Below are 20,506 nucleotides of genomic sequence, written 5' to 3' on the forward strand. Positions count from 1 at the left end.
ATTTTTGAAATAGGATGATGATTAGCTACTAATAACAATAATTCAGTGAAAGTTGAATCAAATATTTAGTATCACTACTTAATATATTAATAAAATTATTGATATTCATAACATTAATTTGTACCTATGTATATAGGCACTTAAATAGGACATATGTCTGTATTTGGGTAAACTGCATATTAAATTGGGACTAAAAAGGAGAATTATGGAAAACGTAATATTATTAGAATAATAAATCTACCCTCGAGGAAAGGACAAATATATGTCAGAATCAAACAGTAGCACTTCATGATGGAAGTAGAAGTGTTCACACACAAACCTATATAGTAGTATCTTCTTCCTTTTTATAGTAATATGTGGAGCAATTTATAGCAGATTATAACCCGTAAAAGCAACAAGCCAGCTCAAAGTGACTAATAGATATTTGTTTTAGAAGATCCTTACACAGAGGGATAATGTGGCATATCTATCATAAGCCTTAGTGACATGTGTACACATTTAGTAAACATTCGGGAGTTAACCACTGGAAAGTACTTAGTTTTTAAAGGTTTTATCCAAGCCTGATCTATTTTTGTGGTTTCCTGGCCAGGCTTGTGACATGTTTATATTTAGTTACAGGAATAATAAAAATCCATTTGGTGGTCCCTCAGTATTAATTTTGTTGCCGTTAAGAACTGTATCTTAATACTAATAGCAAAGTAGGAAATCCCAGGAAACTATTTCAGACTCTCTTTAATTTGGGATTCACTTTTACTAGGATCACAGTATTCTTAGGTTGTATGCAGTAAGTCAAATAATCAAATACTTTTTGGCTTATGTTGTGATAAACTGAGCAAAAATATGTACCATGTGTGACTCAGTTGGTCATATTGGAGCAAATACCTCATAAACCACATATAGTATTCTGAGCTAGCTGATTATAAGATATAAAGAGATTGAGGTCAGGACGTGCTAGAATTAGAAAATATGATTCATGAATGTAATGGAAAGCTTGTATTTTGTTAAATATCTGAAGTAAATGCATTTGTTCAGGAATCTGAAATTGTGTGCATTTTTAACTTTTGTCTCAGCATTTTTAATAATGTTTTGATTAAAAATATTAAATGGTTACTAGTAAATCACAGCACACATTCCAATACAAGAATATGTTTTGGGAGCAAGGCAGTACTTAATGTATTGTATCTAATTTACAAAAGGTAAAATATGTGAAATTAGTTGTGTGGCTCTAGAGAAATCTGATAACATAATATATTAGCTGATTTCTTGTTGTCTGAATTTTGGTTTGGGGGTTTTTTCCAAGCATTTTGGCTAAGTGCCATGTAGTCAGTATATAGTATTTCTTCAGAATATTTATACATGCTAAAATGGCAATTCAGAACTATGTATTGTAGGAGGCTAGTGATGCTTTTTCCTAATCTTTCAAGTAAGGGCAGGAAGAAGGTAAAATTAAAACAGTCTACTCTTCACCTAGGAAAGCAGTATTTAAGACTAACTAGACTTCCTTCAGTAATACAGCTGATTAGAAATTTGCCCTAGTCCCAAAAGTATCTCTAATCTTTTGTCACTAGCCCTAGTGTATCTACCCAAATGGCATTTTTTAAATCCATTAAATTGCCAACTACATCAAGAAAAGAGTGTTAAAGATTTTACGTAGGCTGAGATTTTTTGACATTTTTTTCTGAAATCCTAAGGAGAACTGTGGATTGTTTCGTTAATCTTTACCACAGGTATTACAATAATATCATCAACTTTTGCAATAAACTTTTGAGCTTTTAAAAGCTACTTTTGGTATATTTCTTCACTTTGCTTTCAACTAAATGAGATACATTAGAAAAGAAATCTTATTTGTAATACTTGAAATAATTGGATTCCTGGGATGCTGTCAATGAGATTGAATTACAGTCTATTACTATAATGAAAAGATCCACAATATTTAGTAGTGATGTTACAGTAATGGAAAAAATAGATTTTAATGCTATTTTAATGTCAGTATTGCTCTCTGAGTAATTGCTGAAGGTGATCTGAAATGCCATCTTAAAAAATACAAAAAGTTGTTGAATATCCTGGCTAATTAATGGAATGCAAATGTAGACTTAAAACCTACTTATTTGTAATTTTTAAATGAAGATTTGTAGATTATAATTGAAAATGATTGCTTCACTGAGTTCTGAACTGTGACAGTGGGCGAAATAACTGATACAGATACTGTGGTGATCACGGTATAAGAGCTTATATGGAATAGAAAAAGCAAGACAAGGAATACTGTGGTCAGCTGTTCAAGAAGTCATCAGCACTGGTAGGGGAAGCAGTTTTTAACTCCTTGAACTTAGGTCTTAGTAAGTAAATAGCTTTATACTTAACCAGTTTTATAGAATTCTCTGTTACAATAGAATTATTCAAACAGTTTAAGGCCAGAAGAGATCACTATGGTGATCTGGTCTGGCCTCCTGTATGTCGCAGGCCCTAGATAAAAGATTATTTCAGTTGACCAGAAAGATTGATATCACCATATACCATGATGTGATGCTTTTACTTACTCAGCCTGAAGTCACAGCTATACGGCATTGTGAACGCACATAAAATTTGCTCTGCATTGTAGCCCCTAGATCTCTCAGTTATTATGCTTTCCCAAGTTCCTTTCTCCCACAGAATAACAATATTATGCATTAATTTTCTCTGGATGTATTAGCTTGCATTTTTCCATTTTGAATTACTGTTCATGTTCTGCCCATGCTTTTTTCTGTCTGTTTGTACTCTACATCTACCACAGTGCCTGTTTTCCATCTGTTCTCCCTCAGTGTTTTGTACCCTGTCTTCTACTGGATGGAACGTTGGACATGTTCGAATAGGTGTGATTATCACCTTCTAGTGGTTACAGTGCACAGAAGATCTAAATCCTAATACTGGCACATAAGAAAGCATGTTACACTACTAGAAATCTGTGAAAGTCCACATTCATGCAATAAATGCAATTGATAACACTTGATAACCACTTGAAAATTTTTGCCCATTAGAGCAAAATCAGACAACGTTGGGCTTTTTGCTAATTCTGTTTTGATACAGAAATTTCTGTTTGCTCAGTAGAATAGAAACTAGAGTGGTTAAAAGATTATTCATGGTATAAGCTTAGTACAATAGGTCTACTTTTGTGAAAATTATTTATTTCTTTGGCAATGAGGGCATAGATTGCTGGGTCCCACATTTCCTGTTTTTGTAGGCCACTGTTTGGCTAATGGGGTATTCCACTGCAGTTTTCCTATACCTGGACACTTTGGGATGAGATTGTATGGTTCAGTGCTCTGCACAGCTCTTATCCCTGATGCTGGAGACACAATTAACTTTGTTTAAACACAAATGTGCATACTAAACATGTGGGCCAGCCATTTGAGTCCTCTTCTCTCATAACACTAGAGGAGGTAGAGGTTAATAACTTGAGTGCTGTTTCTCAAGACTGACTTCAGCAACAAAAACACTATTCACACATACTAAAGGCCATCCAAAAGTCTTGAACAATTGCCCATTAAAAACCTTCAGACTCCTCAAAGAAAACATCTTACTTCAAGACAATCCTGTGTGTGTTGAATTTTGTATTTCTTCTGGTTTAAAACATTCTTTTATTTTTTGTAAAGATTTGAATCCGAGATCATGACTTTAGTAGAATAAGTAGTATTCGAGTTAGTGTCTAGCACTAAAAGAAATGAGGAAAATATTTGACAAGGAAAGCTGTGTGAAACTCAGAGTTTTTGGTACACAAGTCTATGTGCAAATATTTTCTTTATGCTGATTAAAATGAGTTTTTGACTTTCAGGCTTGTGTGAACCAAATACTTGGTTCTTGGTTGCATGGAGTTCTATGTATCTGCACAGGCCTTAAGTCTTTATTGCAGGTGGTGTCCTGCTCATTGTACAGTGCCGTCCAGTCTTTCCTTTCTTTTACAGTTAAAAATAAGCTGAATCTTGTGGATTTTTTTCTTACATTAGTATAGGATCTTATATTAACTCAAAGAACTCCTAATTTGAAAAGTGAACTGTTGGGATAGTATATGCATGAAAATAGTCTAATTAAAATAGAGAGTTTTTGTAATATAATTAGCCATTATTTCATCTGCAAGCTTCAGTGTATTAGATCCAAAAGTCTCAATGATCTAGACATCCGATGCTGAACGTAGCACTGTAGCACCATCTTGTGTGAGCTGGAAATTTGATGTTTTAAGAAATGCAGTCCTGTTTCAAAGGTTTTCATGTATTCAGAAATCTTCATTTTTCCACTATAAAATGAACAGTGTTAACTTTGACAGTAAACTTTAGAATATTACAATTGAGTTTGTGAAATATAAAACATATATTCTCCACTGTAGTATATCAGTGTTTTATGTCTATATCATATTGATCAAACTAATATATAGTGCAGTAGATATTCAAACCATATTCTGTCCAATGGAAATTAAGAGGAAAAACAAGTTTAAGATGTTTCCTCACAGTTTACATCATCACATATAGCACTTCTTAAAATGCACAGAACTTAGTACTTTTTGAAGTACTAGGCCTGCCCAAAATTAAATACCCTGCCCCTAATCGAAGGGAGAGGAACCACTAAGTCCAAGTTCCAGACAGGGGACAACAAAGGAGAAAACAGGAAGGGTGTGAGGTCAAAGGTTAAAAATAGCAGACAAGGACACGGAGCAGAAACCCCCCGAAAGTGCCCTGTGTTCCTCAAAGGCATTTAGGGAGTCAATGAATACTGCCCAGATGAACTCTGCCTGCAGGCATGATTGGATAAGGGACCAGAAATAGGTCCCACAGTCACAAAGCTCTCCCTGACCCTTGTTCAGCTTCCTCCTCCTGATATGATGGATGGCCATCTTGGCCAGCGCCAGAAGTAGGTTGATGAGGCGGTCCCAATATTTTGTGGGGCCACAGATGTGGTATGCATAAGTCAGGACTTCGGGAGAAATGCAGCCAGAACCTCAGTAAGGTTCTGGAGGAGCCAGATGCGGCACTGCAACCTGATGCATTCTACATAGATGTGCTCCAGGGTCTGGTTTTGCTCCCAGCCTGCCTCACCAGACACTTGTGCTCATGGCTCCAAGGAGGAGCTGCCATCTAATTTCCCTGGTGGGCCATGGAACCAGAGTGGAGTACAAGCTGGCCCACTGGGCTTCTTTGCCTTTATTAGGTGGCAGCAGGTCCCATCACTTGGTATCAGGGCTGGACATAAGGGTGAGGAAGTGGATGGTATGAGGCACCAGCAGATACAGACATTCTCTGGGTGCAGTTTGGAGTTGGACCAGCTGGATATCATGCAGCCAGCTCAGGTGGTATGTCAGGGACAGCCAGGAAGGGTTGTGGGGCAGAGGCCCAGTGAAGAGTTCTGAAGGGCCAGAGGTAAGGGATGGTTTTGTCAGTAAGAGTTGAGGTAGTGGTGCATACATACTGGGTCCCCTCTACCTTCCAGAGTACCTCTTCCCCTACATAGACTCCAGCCCATCTTGCACAGCATAGCTCTTACATTTTAGCTTCCTTGCACTCCTCCTCCTGCTTCTCTCCCCTGACAGCCCTGCTCAGCCTTTGTGCTCCCTTAAAGGCCCAGTTTACATCCCCTGCTACTCAGCCTGTCTGCCTTTGCTCTGTGTGAGTAGGTCTGGTGAGGCAGGCTGGGAGCAAAACCAGAAGTAGCTGACAGAATTTAACAGTTCTAGCTGATGGCAGTGTTGATCAGCTAGGTTGTGATGGGTATGGAGAATAAGGCTGTGTTTAATTAGTCAGCTTCAAAAGTGTCCTATGTGTACATGAAATTTTAGTTTGGGCACTGTGGTGGTGTAGGGATGAGAACCGAAAAGGAGGGACTGCCAAGGGGCATTTTAAAATGTTTTCTTTACAAAAGTAAATATTTTTCTTTAAAAATACATGGAAAATCTCATGGTCTTCTAAAGCGAGATTGATTTAGGCCCTGAATTTGGTACAGCCGGTAAAGTCTGAAACAGGGACATCAGTCCTTTTAAATAGAGACTTCAGTAGAGCCTTGCGCAGATACAAATTTATATCTACGGGTGCGGATATCCACAAGTATAAATCGGTATCCACAGAACAAGTATAAATCGGTATCCACATCTACCGCCCCCAGCCCTGCCCCCATCCCTTCCACGTAGGTGTCTGTGTCTCCTGTTAGGGGGGCGGTACAGCTGCGCCGGAGAAGCTGCCAGCACGGGGCGTTGGCTCCTGGGAATGGCTGCCCCACATTCTGCTCTTTTCACCACTGCGGTTCCCGGGAAAGCCCTGCAGTTCGGCAGATACCAATTTATATCTGTGGATATCCACACCCGCAGACATAAATTTGTATCGGCACAGCGCTTTAGAGGTCACTGCAACTTCAGCCAGGAAAGAGGCAATTTCTGGTATTCCCTTATGCCACACTTACTAAGAAATCAGTATTGCTCCCACTGAAGTCAGTGGCAAGACTCCCATCAACTTCAGTGAAAGTAGGATGTGGCCATGAACTTCCTCCCTAGGTGCTTATATTCTTTAAGATTTTGTTGCCAATTATCATGTCTTTCCAACCCTGTTGTCATTGGTTGGTCAATGTTTGTTTAATCTTTCCTCTTCAGTCAGTCCACCCATCCAACCTCCTAATAATTTCTCTTGCTCTTCTCTGAACTCCCTGAGATAAACTTAATAGAACTGAGCCATTTGAGTATTGATTTAGGTGTGTTCACACAGAGGGTTTGCACTTGTTTCATTAATTCAATTTAAAAACTGATTTTAGTTAAACCAGTGCAACTATTTTGTGTAAAGCTGTCCAGAGTCAGAGCTCAGGGAGTTAAGAGCAACAAAAATCATGAGGAGGTTGGAAGGATTAATTTATGAGGAAAGATTAAAAGTACTAGCACCACCGAGCCTGCCCTGGCAGCAGCAGATAAACCTACGCAAGAGGCTCAGCTGGAGCCTGAAACACAACCTAGTGCACCAGCGGAGAGCGGTTCACAGTCCACGGAAACAGCCCCATCACCTGCATCGCTTCCAGAGGGACCAAGCACAAGTCCACAATCCAGTGAGGAACTGATGTCTCCAGCATCAAAGGAACAGTTCCAGGCTGAACAGGAAGCAGATGAAAGCCTCCAGGGAGCTTGGATGGTGGCACGGAGCAACCCACTGCCTCTCAGTTCTTCTAATCGATCCTGGTTTGTTGTAGAAAGAGGACGTTTATACAAGGAAACTCTTTCTAGTGGGCACCAGGAGGACTAGCATCCTCAAAGACAGTTGCTTGTTCCAAGTAAGTACTGGGTAAAGCTCTTGAGCTTAGCCCACGATCATCCTAGTGGTCATGCTGGGGTGAAAAGGACCAAAGACCATTTGGGGAGGTTATTCCACTGGGAGGGAATGGGCAAGGACGTTTCTACTTATGTCCAGTCTTGTGAGGTATGCCAAAGAGTGGGAAAACCCCACACCAGGTCAAAGCCCCTCTCCAGCCACTCCCCATAACTGAGGTTCCATTTCAGCAAGTAGTTGTGGATATTCTGGGTCCTTTCCCGAAAAAGACACCCAGAGGAAAGCAGTACATACTGACTTTCATGGATTTTGCCACCCAATGGCCAGAAGCAGTAGCTCTAAGGAACACCAGGGCTAAAAGTGTGTGCCAGGCACTAACAGACATTTTTGCCAGGTAGGCTGGCCCTCTGATATCCTTACGGATTCGGGAACTAATTTCCTGGCAGGGACCATGAAAAGCCTGTGGGAAGCTCATAGGGTGAACCACTTGGTTGCCACCCCTTACCACCACCAAACAAATGGCATGGTGGAGAAGTTTAATGGAATTTTGGGGGCAATGATACGTAAATACGTGACTGAGCACTCCAACAATTGGGAACTAGTGTTGCAGCAGTTGCTCGTTGCCTACATGGCTGTACCACGTCCCAGTTTAGGGTTTTCACCATTTCAACTTGTGTATGGCTGCGAGGTTAAGGGGCCATTACAGTTGGTGAAACAGCAATGGGAGGGTTTTACGCCTTCTCCAGGAACTAACATTCTGGACTTTGTCTACAACCTACAAAACACCTCTGAACCGCCTTAGCTCTTGCTAGAGAAAAGATTCTAAAAGATTCTCAGGAAGAGCAAAAAGCCTGGTATGATAAACATGCCAGAGAGCGTTCCTTCAAAGTAGGGGACCAGGTCATGGTCTTGAAGGCGCTCCAGGACCATAAAATGGAAGCGTCGTGGGAAGGGCCATTCACAGTCCAAGAGCACCTGGGAGCTGTTAACTATCTCATAGCATCCCCCACCTCAAACTTAAAGCCTAAGGTGTACCATGTTAATTCTCTAAAGCCCTTTTATTCCAGAGAATTAAAGGTTTGTCAGTTTACAGCCCAGGGAGGAGATGACGCTGAGTGGCCTGAAGGTGTCTGCTATGAAGAAAAAAGTGACGGTGGCGTGGAAGAGGTGAACCTTCCAATGACCCTCGGACATATGCAGCAACAGCAGATCAAGGAGCTGTGCGCTAGCTTCACACCAATGTTCTCAGCCAAACAGGCATACCACTCCATTGACACAGGTTATGCTCGCCCAATTAGAGCTCAACCTTACGGGGTGTCTCCTTAAGCTAAAACTGCTATAGAACGGGAGATCCAGGACATGCTACAGATGGGTGTAATCTGCCCCTCTAACAGTGCATGGGCATCTCCAGTGGTTCTAGTTCCCAAACCAGATGAGGAGATATGTTTTTGCGTGGACTACCATAAGCTAAATGCTGTAACTCGCCCAGACAACTATCCAATGCCATGCACAGATAAGCTATTGGAGAAACTGGGACGTGCCCAGTTCATCTCTACCTTAGACTTAACCAAGGGGTACTGGCAAGTACCACTAGATGAATCTGCCAAGGAAAGATCAGCCTTCATCACCCATGTAGGGCTGTATGAATTTAATATGCTCCTTTTCGGGCTGCAAAATGCACCCGCCACCTTCCAGAAACTTGTAGATAGTCTCCTAGCGGTATTGGGAGAATCTGCAGTTGCCTGTTTTGACAATGTGGCCATATTTTCTGACTCATGGGCAGAACACCTGGAGCATCTCCGGAAGGTCTTTGAGGCATACGAGAGGCAGGACTAACTGTTAAGGCTAAAAAGTGTCAGAAGGCCTTTAACCAGCTTAAAGTGACACTCATGTCTGACCCTGTGCTCAGGGCCCCAGACTTTGGAAAACCTTTCTTAGTAACCACAGATGCATCTGAGCATGGTGTGGGAGCAGTTTTAATGCAGGAAGGACCAGATCAAGAATTCCATCCTGTCGTGTTTCTCAGCAAAAAACTGTCTGAGAGGGAAAGCCACTGGTCAGTCAGCGAAAAGGAATGTTACGCCATTGTATACACTCTGGAAAAGCTACACCCACACGTTTGGGGATGGCGTTTCCACCTGCAAACTGACCATGCTGTGCTACGGTGGCTTCATACCACCACGGGAAATAACAAAAAACCTTCTTCAGTGGAGTTTAGCGCTCCAAGATTTTGATTTTGAAATACAACACATCTCAGGAGCTTCTAACAAGATGGCTGATGCTCTCTCCCATGAAAGTTTCCCAGAATCAACTGGTTAAAATCATCCTTGAAATGTGGAAATTATTGTTAGTTTTTATATAATCAGTAGTATATCTAGAGGTGCATGTATCTTATTAACTCTGTTTTCTCCTAGAGCTCCAGAAAGAAATCACAGCCAGTGTGGTACAGGCTGTCCAGCAGCGTCTGTGATTTGAGGGGCGTGTCAAAACCGTACAGCTAAGGGTAGCCTAGAAATCCTCCCTACGTGTAAGGGGTTAAGAAGCTCAAATAACCTGGTTGGCACCTGACCAAAAGGACCAATGGGGAAAGAAGATACTTTCAAATCTATGCGGGGGAGGGAGGCTTTTTTGTGCTTTTTTGTTTGTGTGTTCCCTGGGGAAGCAGAGAAACATCAGGTCAGAAAACTCCTTCTCCTAAAATCATCCTAAAATGAGTCTCAATATTGCAAAAAGAGTAAGTAAATGAGGCAAGGCGCATTAGATTATCTTTTTTGTTTTTAGCTTGTGAATTTTCCCTGTGCTAAGAGGGAGGTTTATCCCTGTTTTTTTGTAACTTTAAAGTTTTGCCTAGAGGGGAATCCTCTGTGTTTTGAATCTGATTAGCCTGTAAAGTTACCTTCCATCCTGATTTTACAGAGGTGCTGCTTTTACTTTTTTTTCTCTTTATAATAAAGTTCTGTTTTTAAGAATCTGGTTTACCTATTTGGTTGGTAGATTATTCTCAAGCCTCCTCAGGAAAGGGGGTAAAGGGACTTGGGGGGATATTTAGGGAAACAGGAACTCCAAGTGGTTCTTTTCCTAAATCTTTGTCTAACTCACTTGGTGGTGGCAGCAGTACCCATCCAAGGACAAGGAAGGATTTGTGCCTTGGAGAAGTTTTTAACCTAAGCTGGTAGAAATAATCTTAGGGGGTCTTTCATGCGGGTCCCCACACTGTACCCTAGAGTTCGGAGTGGGAAGGGAACCCTAACAGTACTAAAATATTTATACGTTGGCTAAACAATGACAGCAGCGCTGGAGAGATATGATAATTATCCACAAGTATTTAGATGATGTAAACAGCAAGTAGGGAGAAAACCTATGGCCTAATCCTGCTTCTACTGAAGTCAATAGGAGTCTTGCCATTGACTACAGTGGGAACAGGATTATACAAATGATATTAAGGGGCCCAGTGGAGGCCACGTAGGTGTTAAGCATTCCCTTTGAGGTGTCTCCTTTTACTCAATAGCATCACCTGTCTCCATTAACAAACTCTGAATGTGCTATTCAGTGCCCAACAACACGTTTAACTATAAACTGTAAAGACCGAGCAGGGAAATGGGAGGAAATTATTAAATATATAGCAAATGAGACATGACACAGTGTTTGGAGAAAGAGCTCAGAGCATGAGTTCTACATTTATAAGAGTAGATCATATAAGCAATGCTAATGTGTTGTTGTTACATTTAATAGACAAAATTCTACATTTAAATTTGAACTGCCTTTCCAAAGAAGTTATAACTGTTTTAATTCTTCAAAATGTAATTTGTTAGGTGACACTTGCATTTCTATTTTTCCTCTGAGTTATTTTACCCTTTTTTCCTTCAATGTTTTAAACCACCATAACATTCAGGAATGTGAAACCTTTAAAGTAGAAAAAATACTTAAGAATATCATTTTATTGGGTTTTGAGTAATTTCAGTACCAGAATGTTGACTGAAAAAATTGGTGAGTTTCTCTCAGAATTGTAAATGTGCTTTTGTTGATTGCTTTGTCATGTAGTACGTGTTTGCACTGGTAATCGGGCATTTTAAAGCTATAAATGTTCTTTAAGTGATGTGTGCTAAAATGTATTGTGGTAGCTGATTAATTAAAGCTGTCTTACTTTCCATCAAAAATCCAATTTTAACTTCCTTGGCATCCTCTCAAGCCACCAGTAAAAATCAGACCATAAAAGGCCAGAATGTGATACCCTACTCACATTGAGTAGTACGATACTCGGTGTGAAAACCATTCATATCATTTGGACTATTTACAGAGTAAGGTACTACCAAATGTGTGTAAGGGTATCACAGTCAGGCTCAAGCAAATTGGCTCAAACGTCTCATGACCTTTATCCTTCCTTACAAAGTTAGAAATAGTATTTAGCAGATATTTTAAAATATTCTGGGGACTTCTAAAGGGAGAGTTAGAAATAGTAAACCATGTATAAGGAGCAATTCCATGTTGATTGTAGCCACCATTCCTAACCATGACATTTTCAGTGGGTTCGGTTTTGCCAATATTTTATTAATTTATTAATTTGTGATATCAGTTCTTACAATTTATCAAAGTTGATTAGAATATTTATTCCTCAGAGTTGCACAAAATGAGGCATCCATTTCAATTTATGAGATCTTACATGATTTTACTTTTTCTGTGTAATATTAGTGGCCAGTAGGGCTGTCAAACGATTAAAAAAATTAATTGTGATTAATCGCACTGTTAAACAATAATAGAATACAATATAATTTAAATATTTTTGGATGTTTTCCACATTTTCAAATATATTGATTTCAATTACAACACAGAATACGAAGTGTACAGTGCTCATTTTATATTTATTTTTATTACAAATATTTTCACTGTAAAAAACACAATAAATAGTATTTTTCAATTCACCTAATACAAGTACTGTAGTGCAATCTCTTCATCATGAAAGTTGAACTTACAAATGTAGAATTATGTACAAAGAATCCTGCACTCACAATAAAACAATATAAAACTTTTGAGCCTAGAAGTCCACTCAGTCCTACTTCTTATTCAGCCAATCGTTTAAACAAACAAATTTGTTTACATTTGCAGGAGATAATGCTGCCTGCTTCTTGTTTAGAGTGTCACCTGAAAGTGAGAACAGGCATTCACATGGCACTGTTGTAGCCAGCGTCTCAAGATATTTACATGCCAGATATGCTAAAGATTCATATGTCCCTTCATGCTTCAGCCACCATTGCAGAGGACATGCGTCCATGCTGATGATGGGTTCTGCTTGATAACAACCCAAAGCAGTGCGGACCAATGCATGTTCATTTTCATCATCTGAGTTAGATGCCACGAGCAGAAGGTTGATTTTTTTTTTTTTGGTGGTTTGGGTTCTGTAGTTTCTGCATCTGACTCTTTTAAGACTTCTGAAAGCAAGCTCCACGCCTCTTCCCTCTCAGATTTTGGAAGGCACTTCAGATTCTTAAACCTTGGGTCGAATGCTGTAGCTATCTTTAGAAATCTCACCATTGGTACCACCTTTGCATTTTGTCAAATGTGTTCTTAAAATGAACATGTGCTGAGTCATCATCCGAGACTACTATAACTCGACATATATGGCAGAATGCTGGTAAAACAGAGCCGGAGATGTACAATTCTCCCGCAAAGAGTTCAGTCACAAATTTAATTAACACATTATTTTTTAATGAGCATCATCAGCATGGAAGCATGTCCTCTGGAATGGTGGCCGAAGCATGAAGGGGCATACGAATGTTTAGCATATCTTGCAAATACCTTGCAATGCCAGCTACAAAAGTCCCATGCAAACTCCTTTTCTCACTTTCTGGTGACATTGTAAATAAGAAGTGGGCAGCATTATCTCCTGTAAATGTAAACAAACTTGTTTGTCTTAATGAGTGGCTGAACAGGAAGTAGGACTGAGTGGACTTGTAGGCTCTAAAGTTTTGCATTGTTTTGTTTTTGAGTGCAGTTATGTGACAAAAAATCTACATTTGTAAGTTGCACTTTCACAATAAAGAGATGTTACTACAGTACTTGGATGAGGTGAATTGAAAAATACTATTTCTTTTGTTTATCATTTTTACAGTGCAAATATTTGTAACAAAAATAATATAAAGTGAGCACTGTACACTTTGTATTCTGTGTTGTAATTTAAATCAATATATTTGAAAATGTAGAAAACCATCCAAAGATATGTAATACATTTCAATTGGTATTCTGTTGTTTAACAGTGTGATTAAAACTGCGATTAATCATGATTAATTTTTTTGAGTTAATCACGTGAGTTAACTGCGATTAACCAATGCCCTAGTGGCCACAATTTCCGATTTTATGTAATTTACTTTCAAACTGGACTCTTTCAAACCTTCAGTTTCTTTTTATTTTGTCAAAGACTTTCAGGTAAGATAATATTCATGTAATATGGTCTGCATACAAAACAGTTTTTTGATATTACTATTTTGTTTTAATTCCTTTAATTGCTGAATTATTCCTTATTTTCGATACATATCATTCCATTGCCAGGTTCACCTAGGTAGAGGGAATAGCTCTTATGTACATCTTCTTACACATACTGCTGTCTTATTTTATAGATGGATTTGATTGTATAATAATGACCCAATATCATGGGAAAACGACCCATATATTATTTGGGAGATGGGGTACTATTTGGGTATGATTGAAGTCAGAGCTTGAAAAAATATACCTGACACTTATTGTTATTCCATAATAGCTCTTAAGATTTTGCACACTGTGTTCAGCTATGTCTTAGGGTATGTCTTCACTACCCGCTGGATCGGCAGGCAGCGCCAAGGTGTACTGGTTAGATAAATATTTTTTTTTACAAGTCTAATATCAATATATTTAGTTATAGGACAAATAATTCTATACAGATTCTTTTATAGCCCTAATCATTGTAGTATCCAAGCACTTTCCTGTAGTACATTAAAAGAATTGACTAATATCTGTTGCATGTGATTCGTTTTTTCTCTCATCCACTTCTTAGAGGGAGGACTGTGTGTGCACTGTAGTGTTTTGTTTGGTAGGTTTTTTAAAAAATTGTGTGCTTTTATATTAGAGAAGAGGCAAGGTTGAAGAAGTGCATCTTGTATTTGAAGCAGAATGGGGTGGGGGTTGGTCCTCAGTTCCCTGAAAAATCTCTGTCTTCTGCACAGATAAGGTTTAGAATGTAATTTAGAATTACACTAGAATGTAAGTTAGCAAAAAAGATCGGCGGGCAGCGATCGATCCAGCAGGGATCGATTTATCGCGTCTAGTCTAGACACAATAAATCAACGCCCGAGTGCTCTCCCGTCAAGTCCTGTACTCCAGCGCCTCAAGAGGCTCAGGCAGTGTCGATGGGGGAGCAGCAGCAGTCGACTCACCGTGGTGAAGACACCACAGTAAGCTGATCTAAGTACGTCGACTTCAGCCCCTGAAGAGGAAGACCAGCAATTTGTGTATTGTGCTCTTAGAGTGGTGTCATGACATATTTATTATAAGAACATAAGAATGGCCATACTGGGTTGGACCAAAGGTCCATCTAGCCTAGTGTCTTGTCTTCTGACAATGCCCAATGCCAGATGCTTCAGAGGGAATGAACAGAACAGGTAATCATCAAGTGATCCATCCCCTGTTGCCTATTCCCAGCTTCTGGCAAACAGAGGCTAGGGACACCATCCCTATGATACACCAGTCTGAGAATGTATTGAAAATGAGCTTCATCACATCTGCAGTTAGAGAGAAAGAGAGTATGTGTGTGTAAAACTATAATACACTGAATTTGTTACCTCATTCGTGGTTCTTTCCATCTTTTAGGGATACTGAATTTGAGAATATACTGTACATGAAATTCAACATGTTAATAAAATCTGTTTAAAATAAAATAAAAATTCAATTGATCTTTCTTTTTAGGGAATTCTGAGAGTAAACCTATGGAAGTGACAGCACTTTATTCATTTGAAGGACAGCAACCAGGTGACTTGAATTTCAAAGCTGGAGATAAAATAATTGTCAAAACCAAAACAAATTCACAGTTTGACTGGTGGGAAGGAAGCATCCGAGGACAAACTGGCATCTTTCCAGCCAATTATGTTACCACAAACTGTAACTAAAATGCACTCAATGGCCTTAATGTTTTTGTTTTTTTTCCTAAACTTCTTTTCTGAAATATCCACTGGATGATGTACAATCAATTTACAATTTGTATTTTTAACAAATTTTCCTATAAAAAATGTTTTTATTGTGCTTCCAATTACAACAAACTTTTTTTAGAGTTGATTTTTATATGGAAAAAATTATAAATATAAAGATATATTAGAAGAATATTTTGATTTTTAATAACTTATTGTGTCTCTAATGTTCTCTTTCCTTAATCCATAATAAATATTCTCTAATTAAACTCTGTTCAAGCTACCTTTCAGTTGTAGTTTTGCTTGTCTCTCAGAAAATGTGTGGGCATTTATTTCAGGGGAGATTGTGGAAAAAAGGTATATATGACAGAAGAAATTTCCTTTTTTTAAGTATCATTTTGGATGTTATTTTTTAAGAATGATCTTAGTTACATATCTCTAATACATTTATCCCAAGGTGTACTGGTTAGATAAATATTTTTTACAAGTCTAATATCAATATATTTAGTTATAGGACAAATAATTCTATACAGATTCTTATATAGCCCTAATCATTGTAGTATCCAAACACTTTCCCGTAGTACATTAAAAGAATTGACTAATATCTGTTGTATGTGATTCGTTCTTTCTCTCATCCTCTTCCTAGAGGGAGAACTGTGTGTGCACTGTAGTGTTTTGTTTGGTAGGTTTTTTTAAAATTGTGTGTTTTTATATTAGAGAAGAGGCAAGGTTGAAGAAGTGCATCTTGTATTTGAAGCAGAATGGGGTGGGGGTTCTGATGATCCTCAGTTCCCTGAAAAATCTGTCTTCTGCACAGATAAGCTTTAGAATGCAATTTAGAATGCATTAGAATGTAAGTTAGCAAAAAAGTTCAAGTTGCACAGTTATCCTCATGTCAAGGTTCCTTCCCCACTCTGAACTGTAGGGTACAGATGTGGGGACCTGCATGAAAACCTCCTAAGCTTACTTTTACCAGCTTAGGTTAAAACTTCCCCAAGGTACAAACTATTTTACCCTTTGCCCTTGGACTTCCACTGCCACCACCAAACATTTTTCTGGGTTTATTTTTATTAGGAAAGCGTCATTTGGAAACATCTTTCCCCCCCAAATCCTCCCAACCCTTGCACCCCACTTCCTGGGGAAGGTTTGGTAAAAATCCTCACCAATTTGCATAGGTGACCACAGACCCAAACCCTTGGATCTTAGAACAATGAAAAGCATTCAGTTTTCTTACAAGAAGACTTTTAATAGAAGTAAAAAAGAATCACCTCTGTAAAATCAGGATGGTAAATACCTTACAGGGTAATTAGATTCAAAACATAGAGAATCCCTCTAGGCAAAACCTTAAGTTACAAAAAAGACACCCAGACAGGAATATTCATTCTATTCAGCACAGCTATTTTCTCAGCCATTTAAAGAAATCATAATCTAACGCATCTCTAGCTAGATTACTCACTAAGTTCTAAGACTCCATTCCTGTTCTGTCCCCGGCAAAAGCATCACACAGACAGACACAGACCCTTTGTTTTTCTCCCTCCTCCCAGCTTTTGAAAGTATCTTGTCTCCTCATTGGTCATTTTGGTCAGGTGCCAGTGAGGTTACCTTTAGCTTCTTAACCCTTTACAGGTGAGAGGATTTTTCCTCTGGCCAGGAGGGATTTTAAAAGGTGATTACTCTTCCCTTTATATTTATGACACCTCGTTCATCAGAAAAATTTGTATACCCTTAATCTTAAAGGAAAGAACAACTGGGGGGAAATAAAAGAGAAGATAGGATTAATATGAATGAATAGAAGAAACATTATTTGGGGGTGTATGAGTAATGTTGTCAAATATCAATGCTTAGCATCTCCATACCACTTTTTATCCATAGAGCTCCACTTAATTTACAAAAGGTAAGTAAGTAAGATTATTCCCATTTTATAGATGAAGGAGATTGTGACTTGCCCAAGGCAATATGGCAAGTCAGTGGCAGAGATGGAAATAGAATTCAGATCTTCTGACTAAGAATTCAGCATTCTATCCATTGGGCCATGCTGAATTAACATTATTTAATTTCTGGCATAGAATCATAGAAGTGTAGGACTGAAAGGGACCTCAATAGGGCATCCAGTTCAGTCTCATGCACTCAGGGCAGGACTCTGTAATAACTAGACCATTCCTGACAGGTGTTCATCTAACCTGTTCTTAAAAACCTCCAATGAAGGGGATTCTGCAAGCTCCGTAGGTAATTTGTTCCAGTGCTTTAACCACCCTGACAGTTAGTAAGTTTTTCCTAAGGCATCAAAGGATATAATTATACTTCCTTATAGGTTGTTCATCAGCCAAAAAAATGTGATGAGGAGAGATCATTCCCCCATCCTTAGGACTTTTGTTTTATTTCAGTCACGCCTGCAAAGGTTGCTATAATCCTTTCTCTCCACCAGGTTCACTGATTCTGACAATGGGTCTTGCTGTTTTGGAAGCAGAGGCAAATATGTGGGTTCTGGATGTCAGTTTAGCTTTTTCCACTGAAAAGCTCTCCAGTTCTCTGTCTCCAGAGCTGCAAAAAAGATATAGACATGTCCTCTGCAGAGCTCAAGACTTTTCCCCAATATTTGAAAAACTGGGACTCAAACATCCTCGCAATATTTCACGCAGCATTTACAGAAATAACTGCCTTCATAAGGATTGCTTTACCATCCAGCAATAGGTGGAAAGAGAGCCTCCAAATTCTCTATTGTTAGATGAGTCTCAAGGCGCATATCAGAAGCTTATTAAGCAAAAAAAAAAAAAAAAAATCTCAATCAGCCCTGTATGCAGTATGTGCAACATGATCAGATAACCTGTCCCTTCAGTTCATTTTAGCATTCATTATTTCAATCTTTCCTTCCACAGAAGTCAAACAAAGATTGATTTTCTAGTCTGGAGAAGATTTCTTCAAATGTCACCCTTGTGATTTATTCAGACAGAACCACACTCAGTTTCAGTGTTGAACCTGTGCATGTGTTTTGGTTTTGCTTTTGTGCCCTCCAAAAAAATAACAAAGTACTTCCTCCAAAGAGTAACGGTTTGAGTGAATAGACAGGATAGTGTGTTCTGGCAAACAGAATTGACAATCTGTGGCTCCTCAGCCCTACATTCAGGTCTTGCCATGTTTAACTGGGAGCTTGAGAAATAGTTACATTACCCAACTATAGTATTGTTAGTTAAATGTTCAGGGAGAGAGGGGAAAGGCTGTTAGTCATAGTCACAAGGAGTAAAGCGCTATGCCTTTGATAATAGTTAAGGCTGCGAGTTTGTCACAGAGGTTCATGGATTCCATGACTTTCCGTGGCCTCCATGACTTCTGCAGCGGCCGGTGTGCCTGGTCCAGGGACAGCTCAGGTAGCCCCTGCACCAGTAGTACCGGTTGCTGCTGGGGCTGTCTCAGGCCACCGCACCACCAACCCCAGCAACAGCAGTAGTTTGGGTGTGGAAGGGGGCAGGGCATTGGGGCACGGTGGGCTCTGGGTGGCACTCATCTCGGGGGGGGCTCCCCAGAAGCAGCGACATCCCCCTTGCTCAGTTCCTAGGCGGAGGCATGGCCAGGCAGCTCTGCGGGCTGCCTCTGCCTGCAGACACCACCCCCGCAGCTCCCATTGGCTGCAGTTCCTGGCGTTTGGGGCGGGGGCAGCACTCAGAGCTGCCTGGCCATGCCTCTGCCTAGGAGATGAGTGAGAGGGATGTCCCTGCTTTCAGGGAGGTGCAGAGCTAGGTAGGGAGCCTGCCGACCCTGCCACCACCACCCCCATCACCAGTGGAGGTCCTGGGTCACCCGCCCCCCTCAGCATCCACAGTGCCCCCGGACCGCCACCTGCAGCGCCCCCAGGCCACCCCTCCTGCAAGACTTAGTCAGGGGTATATAGTAGAAGCCATGGACAGGAGATAGGCCCTGAATGTTTGTTTACTGCTTGTGACCTGTCCATGACTTTTATTAAAAATACCCATGACTAAAATGTAGCCTTAATAATAGTATATAAATAAATTTGTAACATACTTGAAAGTGTGCACACATTTTAAAGTGTACAGGTACATTGTCTTGGGGAGGATGGTTAAACTCTTCTTTGCAATGTATGTTAATTACATAGAGTTGTCCTCAGTGAGTTATAGCATTGTCATTCTTTGGATATTAGTTTTAAATCATAAACCAACATAAAAATTACATAACTTCTGATCAGATTTTGCCTTTTCATAACCTTGATGATAATAAATCTTTCCTTATATACAGGCTTAAATTTCCATGAGGCTAACATCTCCTGCATTTCAGCAACAAATTAGAAAATAATCCCATCCATGACTTTCACGCCAAGGCGAGTATTCCATCTATTGGAATTTACACAAAAATATCGCTCTCAGATCTACTTTTCCTAATTGTTCTTCATATAAATAATTATTTAAGAATTGTGTTTTAATAGAGGTTTGCTCAAACCTACTTAACCTTCCCTGGGCTTAAATAACATCCTTACTGTCTATTTCCCCAGGAATAGGATGTTGGAGAGGGGAAAATAGTTGGCGAGATCTTCAGAGTTGAGTGGTGGCTTCTTGGGGAATGGGCAATCTACTGCATTTTTTCAAGCAGATTGGTAGGTGTTCCTTTACCGTATCTGTAATTACATTTGTACAAATCCGAAACCAAAGATTTTCAAAAATGTGCCCTACGTTAAGCTCCTCAATCCATATTCTAGGCACATAAATAAGTTGCCTGATCGCCAAAAGAGCGGAGTATCCAGCAGCTTCCATTTACTTTAAATGGAGTCATGGGTGCTCAGCACTTTAGAAAAATCACACCACCTATTTATGATGCCTAAAGTTGGATGTGGGAGCCTAACCTTAGGTATCAATTTTTGAAAATCTTGGCCAAAATGACCTTGTAAACCGTTTGGTTGAGCATCCAGACTTATCCAACACTTACTAGAAACATGTTAGTCTGAAAATGTCATGGGGATAGGTGTGCCTGTGAGATTTCCATTGGTTCTTGGTCGCGTTCAAAATATTACAAAGAAAGCTTCTTAATGTTTTTTAGCTCATTGGGTTTTTTTCCATGCCATAAAAAAATGTGATAAAAAAATTA

At 39.6% G+C, this 20,506-nt stretch overlaps 1 protein-coding gene across 2 annotated transcripts in view; it reads left to right on the top strand.

The window, feature by feature from the left end:
- Positions 1-15,482, top strand: part of SH3YL1 (SH3 and SYLF domain containing 1) — a 106,865-nt gene extending 91,383 nt beyond the window's left edge. Inside the window, exon 9 of one of the 2 annotated variants that reach the window (XM_074947752.1) lies at positions 15,198-15,482. In XM_074947752.1, the coding sequence (XP_074803853.1) occupies positions 15,198-15,397 (200 nt within the window). In that variant the 3' untranslated portion in view covers positions 15,398-15,482. The remainder of the gene's footprint in view (positions 1-15,197) is intronic. The other variant, XM_074947751.1, reaches the window with a different exon arrangement.
- The last annotated feature ends 5,024 nt before the right edge of the window (positions 15,483-20,506 follow it).

This window comes from Natator depressus, chromosome 3 (genome assembly GCF_965152275.1).
Source record: "Natator depressus isolate rNatDep1 chromosome 3, rNatDep2.hap1, whole genome shotgun sequence".
In the NCBI taxonomy this organism is placed as follows: Eukaryota; Metazoa; Chordata; order Testudines; family Cheloniidae; genus Natator; species Natator depressus.